We start from the raw sequence: 13,849 nt of genomic DNA, 5'->3' as shown, positions 1-13,849 counted from the left end.
ACTGATCACCTCCATGCCACGCCGAATTGAGGCAGTCACTAAAGCAAAAGGAGCCCCTACCAAGTATTGAGTACATATACAGTAAATGAACATACTTTCCAGAAGGCCAACAATTCACTAAAAATGTTTTTTTTTATTGGTCTTATGATGTATTCTAATTTTTTGAGATAGTGAATTGGTGGGTTTTTGTTAAATGTGAGCCAAAATCATCACAATTAAAAGAACCAAAGACTTAAACTACTTCAGTCTGTGTGCATTGAATTTATTTAATACACGAGTTTCACAATTTGAGTTGAATTACTGAAATAAATGAACTTTTCCACGACATTCTAATTTATTGAGATGCACCTGTGTGTATATGTGTGTGTGTGTGTGTGTATGTATGTATGTCTATATATTTGCCCTCTTCTTACTGCTTGCTACTGTACAGTAAGTGACAGGATGGCTCTCTTTTAATGTCATCTTACAATAGCATTAATAGGCCTACTGTAGATATTTGGACTCTTTTTGACACTTAGTCACACTTAAAAATGTTTGAATTTCAAAAGGCTCATTAAATACAAAATATCAAACCAAGTGGAATCTGCAAAGAAATAATGCTAGCCCTTTTCTCAGAACTAACATAACCTTTCTTATGACTTTATGGTTATGCTATTTATGCAATCCATTTTAACCAGCCCGTCTCATGGTAATTTTTTAGTAGATGAAGTCAGATCCCCTCAAGTTCACATGTGTCCTAGCAGAGTAACCACGGGTGTAGTGCATTACATAATCTATTGACAGCAAGACTTATTAGGTAATAATACCACTAGGGAGCCCTGCAAAGCAATAAAAACTATTTTTTATTAATTATTATTATTATCATCCAAGTAGGATTTTGCTTAGGGCCACCATGTGCTCAGAAACGGCCCTGTGCATTGTATTATAATTTTATTTTTTAAACTTATTTTTTTATGAAATCTTTTGCATGAAAACTGTGTTGTGCTATATTACTTTAAAATAAATGCTGCTTTGTTTGATATTTTGTTAAAGGGCTACACATTTTGGAAATCTCCCTAATCAAACACACCTGATTCAACTCATCAGCATGTGAGTGGAGACTCCAAAACCTGAATTGGGTATGTCAGAAAAGGGAGATATACAAACCTGGTGTTGGGAACCACTGGTCTACTTATGTTTTTATTTTTTATTGTTGATGATTAAATTATTAGATTTGTTTCCCTACTTCAGTTTCTGTAAGTTCATGATTCACCTTTAAAGTTGTTTTTAAATTGTATTTAGCCAAGTTCTATTTTTATGAACAATTTACTGCCTTGTACTCTCAACTCTCATAAACAAGGACGTATCTCATTTACGTCTGACATTCATTTTATTCCCATTTCATTCATCATCAGACATCCTGGATTGTTATATCTGACGTAGTAGGCCTACATAGGCTACATTGGACATCTTATTATTGCATATTGCACATTTCTAAGATTTATTCATATTTAGCCATTTGCTTTTGTTTCTATGTTTTATGAGGTTTAACCCCCCCCCCTCTTTTTTTTTTTTTTTTTTTTTTTTTTTTTTTAACCTTTATCTAACTTATGAGGCGCCTTGTTGTGATGTTGTGGGCTATTACCTTGTGATTTTCCATATGGTAGTAAAAACACATTACGCAAATGCAGGTTCAGGTACAGGGCAAAACATTTCAAACTCGTTGATCGTGGTCTCGAGAGGGATGTCGCCCCTAGTCCTCTCTCTAATTGGTCAATACTGGCATCGACATTCATGTGGGCGGGTCACAATGTCTAAGAAAGTAAACTTTAGGGGCAGTTGTCAACAACAGTCTTGAGACAACCCCGACTGAATTGAGAATTACGCACGTGCTGCATTTATTTCTATAGTTCGGAAATTTAGCTCTTTCACTATGAAGTTTGTACGATTTATGATGAGGAATGCTGCTTTGTTAAATGCGCCAAAGCACATCGATTACTACGCCAAATTTTCTCCATCGCCTTTGTCAATGAAGCAGTTCTTGGATTTCGGTGAGTTTAAAATGTAATGCAATATAGATGTTAAGATGCAACCAGAGCTGAACACTAATAATATACAAGACATTAATTCATGCATAGTTGTTATGCAAATAATAATACATATTAGCAATTAGTGCATGCATTTGTTTTCTGTATTGCTCCAAAACAGCTAGATTATGTTTGTTATGAAATAACTGGGATTGGCAACCTTGTCACTTCTGTGTTTAAGTAGCTAGTTAGAAATGTACATTTCAGATACAAATAAATGAGCTCAGAAAAGAGTACTTCATGATGCTTTAGTTTACTGTAAACGCTGTAGCCAGTCAGGACAATGTAGGATACACTCTGTCTGATTATGTTTTTGCAGGATCAACAAATGCATGCGAGAAGACATCCTTCGCCTTCCTGAGACAAGAGCTTCCTGTGAGACTAAGTAATAGTTTGAAGGAGATCAACCTTTTACCAGACCGATTGATAATGACTCCGTCTGTTCAACTAGTTCATAGCTGGTAAGTGAGATCTGGGGTAACATCACATCATTAGATACCTTGAACATTGTCATGTCTTAAACTTTTATGCTTTGTCTAATTCGTGAGTAAACAGGCTCTAATAACTATATATATAACTACAACATATGTTGGCTTCTTAAACATGTTGAAAAATGAAGCTATTCATCTTAACCCATTATGTAATATACGCCACGCCTCTTAACTGAACACTAAACTTTGTCCTAGTTCCTCATCCCGCTGTTTTCCAAGTTCTGCGGCGGCCCAATATGCATTATATCACTCGGCTGTTAAAAGTGTAGAGTTAGTACAGCTTTATCATGTTTCTTATTTACAACTAACATTTGTTTGAACCCACAAATAATTTCTTTCTGTGCTTTTGTTGTCTTTGTTTGTTGGTATTTTGTTGTGAGATCAAGCTAAAAAATTTTTTTTTACATAACTACACTAATTTTGGGCTATTTAAATGTTGTTACGTGTTGAAATGCCATTGCAGATATCATTTTCACTCGACTTGTTTACTAGTCAGTGCGAGGCTTATGTAACGGATATGGCGGTTGAATGAAATTTGAGAACGTGCGACGTAGTACAGACTTGTTTTCGAGTACTGAACTGGAACAGTACTGTAAGTTCCAGCGTGCTTTCGCAGAATCATGAGCAGATGGGATGGAATTAGAACAGTAGAAAAACTGTGCAGGGAGTGTGAAGTTTGATTTTCATTGCTTTTCCAAGTAGCAGGGTTCCCACAGTTATGGAAAACCTGGAAATCATAGGGGATTTTAAAATGATTGTGACGTCCAGGTCTGGAAAATGGAAATGACTAAAAACTAATATACATTATTGTAGTTTGCTAACCCCAAAAATGCTAGAAAAAGGCTCAATATTGATCTTTGTGAGAACATGTGTAGAGTTGTTGAGTGTATTATTGGAGACTTTTGTACTCTAATAAGGATAAGCATTTAAATTTGTTAATTACAAGGATTGGTACCTGGAATACAAATGGAAATCTGGCCCAAAAATAAATAAATATATATATATATATATTTTTAAATATAGGCTACTGTAATATTCAGGGATGCAAACCTCACCTTTCGGCTAGAGTCACCTTTTCTTTTTGTTTTTTACGCTAATTTGTTCAAATTCTTTGGTAAAATGTTAACATTTGGCTTTTACTTATTAAAATCACTTAAAATGGGTACTTTAAGAGTAAACACTTAAAAAAGCTTTAAATACATCAAACACATCACTGCAAATAAACCCCTGGAATACCTGCAATAACTTCCTCATCTTTTTCATCTCTCATGAGTTTGCATCCCTGATATTATATTAAAGAAATGTTCCGGGATCAATTCAAATTAGGCTTTATCGACAGTGTTTGCAGCATAATGTTGATTACCAAAATCATGTTAACACGGATAAAGTTTACATCTCGTGGCTATACTTTTGAAACAGTGTGTATTTTTATCATTTATAGGCTCGTTCCATTCCATTGTAAGTGCCTTACCGTACGTTTTCACTGGCGTGTGATGAGCGAAGCAAGTGTTTTCAATTCATTCCAATGGGAGCTGAGTGCCATGGTCGCAAGGTGGATTCTCAGTGGAATAAATTGAAAACACTGCTTTGCTTCACTCATCACGCGCTAGTGGAAACATATGGTAAGTCTAACCACGTTTATTTTGTCAAGGGATGAGTCAAATATTTTTTGTGGTAATCAACTTTTTCCACCAATGCGGTCGATTGAGTTTAACTTGTATTGAACCCGGAACATTCCTTTTAATAGTAATCATGAATTAATGGAAATGTCACGGAAATGCATTGGTCAAAAGTGTGGGAACCAGGGTGGTAGCTAAAGAGGTGAAAGCCAGTAAGAATTCTAGGGGCCCACAGGTCCAGCGGGGCCCACAACCATCTTAAAACTGTATTTTTTAATATGAAAGGGGCCCCGATCAATATCCCAGAATTCCTTGCTACGGCCCTGGTAGGAACCCTAGTGGTCAAGAAAGGTGCAATTGTCCAGCAATGTTTATAAGTTGTATTTTAGAATTAACTCTTCAATTGGTGCTTCAAAAGCACCAGAAAAAAGAATACATTCAGTTTCAACTGTTAAATAAAATGACAATGTACAGCAGTGTACACTTTAACCTCACAATCCCCTTGTCGTCTTTTCTCTCATATCTTCTCAGGTTTGTCCAAAGCCTGTTGGAGATCCTACAATTCCAAGGCATGAGCCCAGATGACCCTAGTGTTCTTGAAGAGTAGGTTCTTCAATCCAATTACATATCCAGCATGATCATCCATTTTCAAAATATCTTAAAAGCAATAATAAAACAATGATAGCACGGTTAATGGAGTTGTTTTGTTGTTTGCCCCCTTAGATTTGTAGAAGCTCTGGTGACCATTAGGAACAGGCATAATGATGTGGTACCCACCATGGCACAGGGTGTTATCGAGTATAGGGATGCATATGGGGCGGACCATGTCACAAGTCAGAACATTCAGTACTTTCTGGACCGCTTTTACATGAGCCGCATCTCCATTCGGATGCTAATTAACCAGCACAGTAAGTCTGAATTTTTTTTTTTCATAAGCCATTTTATAAGGTAAAGAGCTCTCATACTTGCTCAATATTTGGGGATTTATGGAAGTAGTTCGTAAAATCAGTTTGTTTGAGCTAAGCACGGGGAATTTCTAAATTTGCTGTAGTCCACTTGATTGTGGTAATGATTGTTATAAAACAAATAGTCCAGACCCTAAATTCTGATTGGATGAGACCTGTGACCGCACATTCTATATTAAGTTGCTAAATTGCTTGGCGATCATAAACAACCTACAGTTAGAACTATTTTACTTTGCGGAAGATTTTTTTTATTCTGATTATTATGAATAATAACTTTATTGAACATGGTCATATTGCTATTGCCACTGTTTTATCAAATAAATAAGCCACACAAGGCCGTACATTACTGTTACACAACATGCTCTTGGTAAAATCACTGTAACACGCCCTCAAATGGCTTATTGATTTCTTTTTGCCCTGGTTCTAATACCTGGGCTTGGCATCTACACTCTTGGCAACAGTAGTTGCTTTCTCAGCACTTTAAACGCATGGGTCAGTAGATTCTGAATAATCCAGCCTGCTCCTGTTTTAGTTACTTATTCACTGGATATGAGAGAATGATTACCTCCACTAATACACCTATAACCCTCTGTTTCCTGTCCTATCTTCAGCTCTGATCTTTAATGGCACCACAAAGCCAGGACACCCGAGTAGCATTGGGTGCATTGACTCATGCTGTGATGTCACAGAGGTGATCAGAGGTAAGCGTTCTGGTGCATAATTGACTCTGTATGCAAATATTACACTAAAGACAAGTGTAAAGTCACGAGTAATGTTCTGTGTTCTTCTATAGATGCCTATGAGTGTGCTAAAATGCTCTGTGAGCAGTATTACCTCGGATCCCCTGAGTTGGAGCTTAAAGAGATCAACGGTAAGGAATAAAATTGCTCTAAACCAATTAAAAATTACTCTTTAAAAAGATAGATCGATAGATAGATCGAAAAGAAATAGTGATGAATGCATGGGTGGGTGGATGGATAGATACAAAAGAAATAGTGACAGATACACTGGTGGTCAAAAGCTTGGTATAATGTGCAGATTTTGCTGTTTTGGAAGGAAATTGGCACATTAATTCACCAAAGTGGCATTCAGCTGATCACAAAGTATAGTCAGGACATTACTGATGTAAAAAACAGCACCATCACTATTTGAAAAAAGTCATTTTTGATCAAATCTAGACAGTCCCCATTTCCAGCAGCCATCACTCCAGCACATTATCCTTGAGTAATCATAATTCTCTAAATTGCTAATTTGGTACTAGAAAATCACTTGCTATTATATCAAACACAGTTAAAAGCTATTTGGTTCGTTAAATGAAGCTTAACATTGTCTTTGTGTTTGTTTTTGGTTGCCACAGTATGCAATAGATTGGCATGTCTTAAGGTCAATATTAGGTCAAAAAGAGCAAAAAAAAAAGTAACAGCTTTCTCTAGAAACTCGTCAGTCAATCATTGTTTTGAGGAATGAAGGATATACAATGCTTGAAATTGCCAAAAAACTGAAGATTTCATACAAAGGTGTACACTACAGTCTTCAAAGACAAAGGACAACTGGCTCTAACAAGGACAGAAAGAGATGTGGAAGGCCAGATGTACAACTAAAAAAGAGGATAAGTACATCAGAGTCTCAAGTCTGAGAAATAGACATCTTACATGTCCTCAGCTGACAGCTTCATTGAATTCTACCCGCTCAACACCAGTTTCATGTACAACAGTAAAGAGAAGATTCAGGGGTGCAGGCCTTATGGGAAGAATTGCAACGAAAAAGCCACTTTTGAAACTGAAAAACAAAAAGAAAAGGTTAGAGTGGGCAAAGAAACACAGACATTGGACACCAGATAATTGGAAAAGAGTGTTATGAATCTTAACCCCATTGAGATTTTGTGGGATCAGCTAGACTGTAAGGTGCGTGAGAAGTGCCCGACAAGACAGCCACATCTATGGCAAGTGCTACAGGAAGTGTGGGGTGAAATGTCACCTGAGTATCTGGACAAACTGACAGCTAGAATGCCAAGGATCTGCAAAGCTTTCATTGCTGCACATGGATGATTTTTTGATGAGAACTCTTTGAAGTAGAACATTTTTTTCAAATTGTAATAGTAATTTTTCACATTATTAATGTCCTGACTTTACATTGTGATCAGTTGAATGCCACTTTGGTGACTAAAAGTACCAATTTCTTTCCATAAGAGCAAAATCTACATTATTCCAAACGTTTGGCCGCCAGTGTATATAGATAGATAGATCCTATTTGTTTTATATATTCTGTACTGCAGTACCTTCGTTGTATCTTACAGTGTGTTTTCTGTTACAGCAAAGAACAAGTCCCAACCAATCCAAATATCCTATGTTCCTTCTCATCTCTACCACATGGTTTTTGAGCTCTTCAAGGTAGGCATTAAGCTTTGATTTTGCATGGTTATGATATCTAAGGATTTTTGTGATTAGTGGGTTTATTCTCATGTCTCCTTTCACTCAAGAATGCAATGAGGGCAACTGTTGAGAATCATGAAACGAGCAGGACGCTGCCATCAATTAAAGTCATCGTGGCCCTAGGCACAGAGGACCTGTCAATCAAGGTGAGTGAGCCAAGGTTTAAATACTTGCGATAGGATTTACATGGTGCCAATTTGTGCATTTCAGCACTTTGCTGCAGTACTTTTCATGTTCTCTTAACTTCTTAAAATTCCATCTTTTCATGATTTAAACTGAAATTTCGCCTAAAAAACCGACATTCTACAATCCTTTTCTATACACATAGTAACAAAACACACATTTGGCCACCTATCTCAACCTTTAACCTATAGAACTGTTAATTATGAGGTCATGCAACCACCGTTTGAGTCATACTTTCCAAACCCTTCTCTCCCTCTCATTCTACCTTTTCATTGTTCTCCTGCCCTAGATCCAGAGATCACTGATAATAATGTTATATAAACTGTTCTAAAGATTAATTCTTACCGCCCTTGATCAAGCATCAAATTAATCAGATTACTGCATCATTTGTTACCATAAATGGAAAACCAGCGTTGCCCTTGTATTACTACATTGTTAATCTTTGTCCTGCTGTGGGCAAGAGAGCACAACAAAGCAGCCATAATTACTGTATATCCATGCTACGGAGACCTGTTTCCCTGGGTTTTCTGTAAGAGAAAATTAAGCTTCTTATTCACAGGCCTATACAAGAGTCCTGGCCTTTTCACACAAAACAAGTTTTTTCAGTCACTGTCTGAATATTCTTTAAATATTCACTTTTGTGTGTTCCAGATTAGTGACAGGGGTGGTGGTGTTCCATTCAGGAAGATTGATAGACTTTTCAGCTACATGTATTCGACAGCGCCCAGACCAACTCTTGGTGACCATCAACGGACCCCAATGGTAAGATTATGACTCAACATTCTTAACATACACTCAACAAATTAAGGTCTATATTTTGGTCCGTAATGTAAAGTCAATTGTTCATATAAAGCTGCAAGTCAAACCACCACTATTGAATTATTTTTTTTTTATTCCTCTTTATTGCCTCAGGCTGGTTTTGGTTATGGTCTTCCCATCTCCCGTCTGTACGCACGCTACTTTCAAGGTGATCTCCAGCTTTATCCAATGGAGGGCTATGGAACAGATGCTGTAATTCAGCTCAAAGTAAGGAGATCCTTAATTTAGTGTTAGTTCTCCCAACAATGAAAAAAATTTGGTCATCCATTACTCACTTTTTAAGAGGAACACAAAAGGACAAGTTTAGCAGAATGTTAACGTAGCTCTTTTCCGTACAATGAAAGCATACAGTGACCTCATGCTGTCAAGCTCTCAAAGGCTTTGGAAGACTTAAGGCCAAAGTATACTTCGGTTTTCCGCATTGCTGATCGGAACGCACAGTATGCGTGACACAAATTTCATCATCGGCACATCCTGTGCTGGCTGTCCGCATGCGGGCCAGATTTTTCTCAACAAGCAGACAGTTCTCGTCTGTGCGCATTGTCAGTGCATGCACGTGCCGTTGATTTTACTAAAAGAGTGTCACAAAGAGTAATGCACCAAACGGTTTGTATTTGCTCATGGTCAAAAGAGTATACTTTGAAAGGCCGAGCGCTCGACTGTGAGTGAGACGACCCACAACGCGGAAAAATGAAATTATACCCGAGCCTTTAGAATTTTGTGTCATATTGACTATTTTTATGGTGCTTTTTGTCATTTTTGGATGCTTTTTTCACATGGAAAAAGCTGTGTCGACATTCTGCATTCTAGTGCCAAAATGTCTCCTTTTGAACTCCTCTGGATTATTCACACAAGCAAGTAAATAAATTGCTAATTTAAGAAAACTGCCAATGTAATTTCTTAGATGTCCAGACCAAAATATGCGGTCCAGCATGAAAAAGCATGCTAAAAAAAATCATCTGAAATATGTTATCGACTATTGATAGTGATGAAACCTGATACTTCTTTGAAAAGGGGAGGATGACACCCTGATTGAGTTTAGTCCACTCGGAGGCCTATATATTCTATGAAACAATGGGGGTGGCACGTGAACTTAAAATTAGATTGATTGTCTATAGACGGGCACATCTGTGAGGGCTAAAATGTGTTAGAGCGCCACCTACATTTCAGATCGCCATTTTGTGATGGAAGGTGATTTCTAGTACTTGCTGCCATCTATATATATATACATACAGGTGCTGGTCATATAATTAGAATATCATCAAAAAGTTGATTTATTTCACTAATTCCATTCAAAAAGTGAAACTTGTATATTATATTCATTCATTACACACAGACTGATATATTTCAAATGTTTATTTCTTTTAATTTTGATGATTATAACTGACAACTAAGGAAAATCCCAAATTCAGTATCTCAGAAAATTAGAATATTACTTAAGACCAATACAAAGAAAGGATTTTTAGAAATCTTGGCCAACTGAAAAGTATGAACATGAAAAGTATGAGCATGTACAGCACTCAATACTTAGTTGGGGCTCCTTTTGCCTGAATTACTGCAGCAATGCGGCGTGGCATGGAGTCGATCAGTCTGTGGCACTGTTCAGGTGTTATGAGAGCCCAGGTTGCTCTGATAGTGGCCTTCAGCTCTTCTGCATTGTTGGGTCTGGCATAATCGCATCTTCCTCTTCACAATACCCCATAGATTTTCTATGGGGTTAAGGTCAGGCAAGTTTGCTGGCCAATTAAGAACAGGAATACCATGGTCCTTAGACCAGATACTGGTTGCTTTGGCACTGTGTGCAGGTGCCAAGTCCTGTTGGAAAATGAAATCTGCATCTCCATAAAGTTGGTCAGCAGCAGGAAGCATGAAGTGCTCTAAAACTTCCTGGTATACGGCTGCGTTGACCTTGGACCTCAGAAAACAGTGGACCAACACCAGCAGATGACATGGCACCCCAAACCATCACTGACTGTGGAAACTTTACACTGGACCTCAAGCAACGTGGATTGTGTGCCTCTCCTCTCTTCCTCCAGACTCTGGGACCCTGATTTCCAAAGGAAATGCAAAATTTACTTTCATCAGAGAACATAACTTTGGACCACTCAGCAGCAGTCCAGTCCTTTTTGTCTTTAGCCCAGGCGAGACGCTTCTGACGCTGTCTGTTGTTCAAGAGTGGCTTGACACAAGGAATGCGACAGCTGAAACCCATGTCTTGCATACGTCTGTGCGTAGTGGTTCTTGAAGCACTGACTCCAGCTGCAGTCCACTCTTTGTGAATCTCCCCCACATTTTTGAATGGGTTTTGTTTCACAATCCTCTCCAGGGTGCGGTTATCCCTATTGCTTGTACACTTTTTTTCTACCACATCTTTTCCTTCCCTTCGCCTCTCTATTAATGTGCTTGGACACAGAGCTCTGTGAACAGCCAGCCTCTTTTGCAATGACCTTTTGTGTCTTGCCCTCCTTGTGCAACGTGTCAATGGTCGTCTTTTGGAGAACTGTCAAGTCAGCAGTCTTCCCCATGATTGTGTAGCATACAGAACTAGACTGAGAGACCATTTAAAGGCCTTTGCAGGTGTTTTGAGTTAATTAGCTGATTAGAGTGTGGCACCAGATGTCTTCAATATTGAACCTTTTCACAATATTCTAATTTTCTGAGATACTGAATTTGGGATTTTCCTTAGTTGTCAGTTATAATCATCAACATTAAAAGAAATAAACATTTGAAATATCAGTCTGTGTGTAATGAATGAATATAATATACAAGTTTCACTTTTTGAATGGAATTAGTGAAATCAACTTTTTGATGATATTCTAATTATATGACCAGCACCTGTGTGTGTGTGTGTATATGTGTGTGTATATATATATTCTGAAAAAAATAAATTTTTTGGCAATAAGTCCGCAGTATGTATAAATGGTGAGCTTTTAAACTTGAGTGTGAAAAATTGCAGGCGGCAGCCCAAAAATGCCCCAGAGGTTGAACAAGTTACAAGATCCCATATATTTTTTATTTATGGGTTTCACTTCCCTAACCTTATTTGTTAAGCTTGTTTGATAACTTTGGACATTACATCTGTCAGTCTTCAAATCATTACTTTTTTCTGTCCACAGGCCCTGTCCACAGACTCAATAGAGAAGCTTCCCGTCTTTAATAAGACTGCCCTGCGCCACTACAAAGTCAACCAGGAAGCCGATGACTGGTGTGTGCCTAGCAAGGAACCACTGAACTTAGCTGTGTACAAGGCTGCAAAATGAACCACCCGTCTTGGTTGCCTCAAAGATTTAAAGGCCACTGTCAAGAAATTGCCATTATAGGCCACCATAGTAAATGCTTGCATTCCTTGCTGGGCTGGGGTCCAACTACAGGATCTCCCAAGTATTTTGGGAGTATTGTTGTGTGGGAACAATTAATTTTGGCACTAACTTGTGGCCTGAATAAAATATGCCAAAGTGTAGGGTCCTTAGTGTAAAAGTAAGTAATTACTGTGGTGCTGCAGAAGTGTTTTTCAGGAAAGCTCGGGCTTGAAGAGAATCTCGGATGTGAGTGCATGACATGTTATTAGATGCATGTGACCCTGCTTGAAGCAGAGTTAATAGATGGAGGTCTAGAAACAGCGAAAGAGCTATGGAGTAGAGCTTTGTGTGTGTGCATGTTGACGAGGGAGTGAAACACTGAAGGTAGAAGAAATGTGTTGGAATCAGATATTTCAATTATGAGAAGACATTTAAGTGTCAAATGTGAATTGTTAAATGTGGTGTACATTTTTGTTTAGCCCTTAAAAGGGAGGTTGTGGCCAAAGATTTTTCCTCTTAAAAGAGGCTGGCAATTGTTTTCAAATCACACTTGAAGCAGGGTTTAAAGCATATTCAGGACTATAACAAAAGTGACTATGCCTTATTGTTTCAGTGCATTATAAATGACCACAAACTTTCCTATATTCACAATATTGTGTTCACAATATGTATCGCCATTGAAAGGACCTTGTTGTGTGTTTATTTTTTATTTATAAACAAAATAAATCTGACAGTTTTTCATCAAGCTGCATAATCTGCTGTTATTTCAAACAATTTGGGGGAGTATTGTAGTTGTAAGAACATATTAACTAATTCCTAGCAGGTTCCTCTTTCTGATTATGTAACCAGGAGTATGAAGTACATGTAAACAACTTTTGCACAGGGTTTTGCAAACTGTAAGAAACAAGCTAAAGTTATTGGTTTCAATTCAGAATACACATATCATAAAGAACAGATATAGAGCAATATTTGAACATGTGTCTTAGAATGCACAACACCTCAAACCCTGAGGCGGATGGCTTATAACAGCAGAAGACCATGTTGGGCACTTTATTAGGACCATAGTGTTTCTGATAAAGTGCTCAGTGAGTATATATGTACATATTAAAATTCCACTAGTATTCATGAAAATGGCCATTTTTGTAGTACTTTGATTATATGTTCCATATACATTATGAACAAGTATTTTACTTTTTGTTATATCAGTAAAAAACACGTTTTATAAATGTTGCCATGTACAGGTATTAGATTGCTGTATGGGTTGACTAAACTGGTTGAGACTACTAATCTATATACTTGTATAATCTATATATTTACACCATATATAAAGCAGCTAGACTCATGCAAAGGATTACTAGCCCTTCTTGCCCAAGCGTACAGTACACTACCAATCAAAAGTTTACACACAAATATATATATATATATATTTTGTATTATTCTTATATACCTTTTAAGAATGATAGTAAATTAATCAAAACATTTAAATAACACAACAGGAATAATTAAGAAAACAGGGTTTTTACAGCACTGTTTTCCCTTCACGGTTCAGCTAGCAACACAGTACATGTAGCCTACGTGCTGTTTTAGGTCTGACCTGACATTTGTTGGACTATGGTAAAATGTTTGAAAAAAAGATTAATCCAAGGTCAGTGCCAGCCCAGCACTCTAGGTGCTGATCTATCTAAAATAGGTACTTTGATAAGACTGATGCCCTCATTACCTGGTACATAATACCCGCCGTATACAATCAGACAAGCCTCTACGATAAAAAAAAAGTTGTATGGGACAAGAGAGGACTAATCACGACCTGACATGACCTGGCACTCATACACGCATCTTACATAAATGCTAACATTCAGCCTGCAGGACTAGACAGGACAAGGCCACAATCAGGCCTTCTTTTGTGTGCCAAAAAGTGAGACACAAAGTAGATAGATAAACAGGTTTTAGATGTTGTTTGTATTACTTTCCAAAG

At 37.5% G+C, this 13,849-nt stretch overlaps 1 protein-coding gene across 1 annotated transcript; it reads left to right on the top strand.

Annotated features, from left to right (window-relative positions):
- The first annotated feature begins 1,797 nt into the window (after positions 1-1,797).
- On the top strand, positions 1,798-12,619 carry LOC127425054 (pyruvate dehydrogenase (acetyl-transferring) kinase isozyme 2, mitochondrial-like). The gene is made up of 11 exons (XM_051670678.1): positions 1,798-2,030; positions 2,386-2,527; positions 4,708-4,779; positions 4,900-5,084; positions 5,753-5,842; positions 5,935-6,012; positions 7,455-7,531; positions 7,621-7,719; positions 8,408-8,518; positions 8,669-8,782; positions 11,692-12,619. The coding sequence occupies exons 1-11, from the start codon at positions 1,913-1,915 to the stop codon at positions 11,833-11,835; spliced, it is 1,230 nt and encodes a 409-aa protein (XP_051526638.1). The 5' UTR covers positions 1,798-1,912; the 3' UTR covers positions 11,836-12,619.
- The last annotated feature ends 1,230 nt before the right edge of the window (positions 12,620-13,849 follow it).

The sequence above is a fragment of the Myxocyprinus asiaticus genome, chromosome 34 (genome assembly GCF_019703515.2).
Source record: "Myxocyprinus asiaticus isolate MX2 ecotype Aquarium Trade chromosome 34, UBuf_Myxa_2, whole genome shotgun sequence".
Lineage (NCBI taxonomy): Eukaryota > Metazoa > Chordata > Actinopteri > Cypriniformes > Catostomidae > Myxocyprinus > Myxocyprinus asiaticus.
Note: the sequence above shows the minus strand (reverse complement) of the source record. Positions and strands in the feature narration are given on the sequence as shown.

Bases quoted from the DNA above. Each gene is read 5' to 3' on its own strand.
- LOC127425054 (XM_051670678.1), top strand. From the start codon at position 1,913: ATGAAGTTTGTACGATTTATGATGAGGAATGCTGCTTTGTTAAATGCG. The intron at 7,532-7,620 runs GTAGGCATTAAG...CTTTCACTCAAG, and splicing joins TGGTTTTTGAGCTCTTCAAG to AATGCAATGAGGGCAACTGT. The intron at 8,783-11,691 runs GTAAGGAGATCC...TTCTGTCCACAG, and splicing joins ATGCTGTAATTCAGCTCAAA to GCCCTGTCCACAGACTCAAT.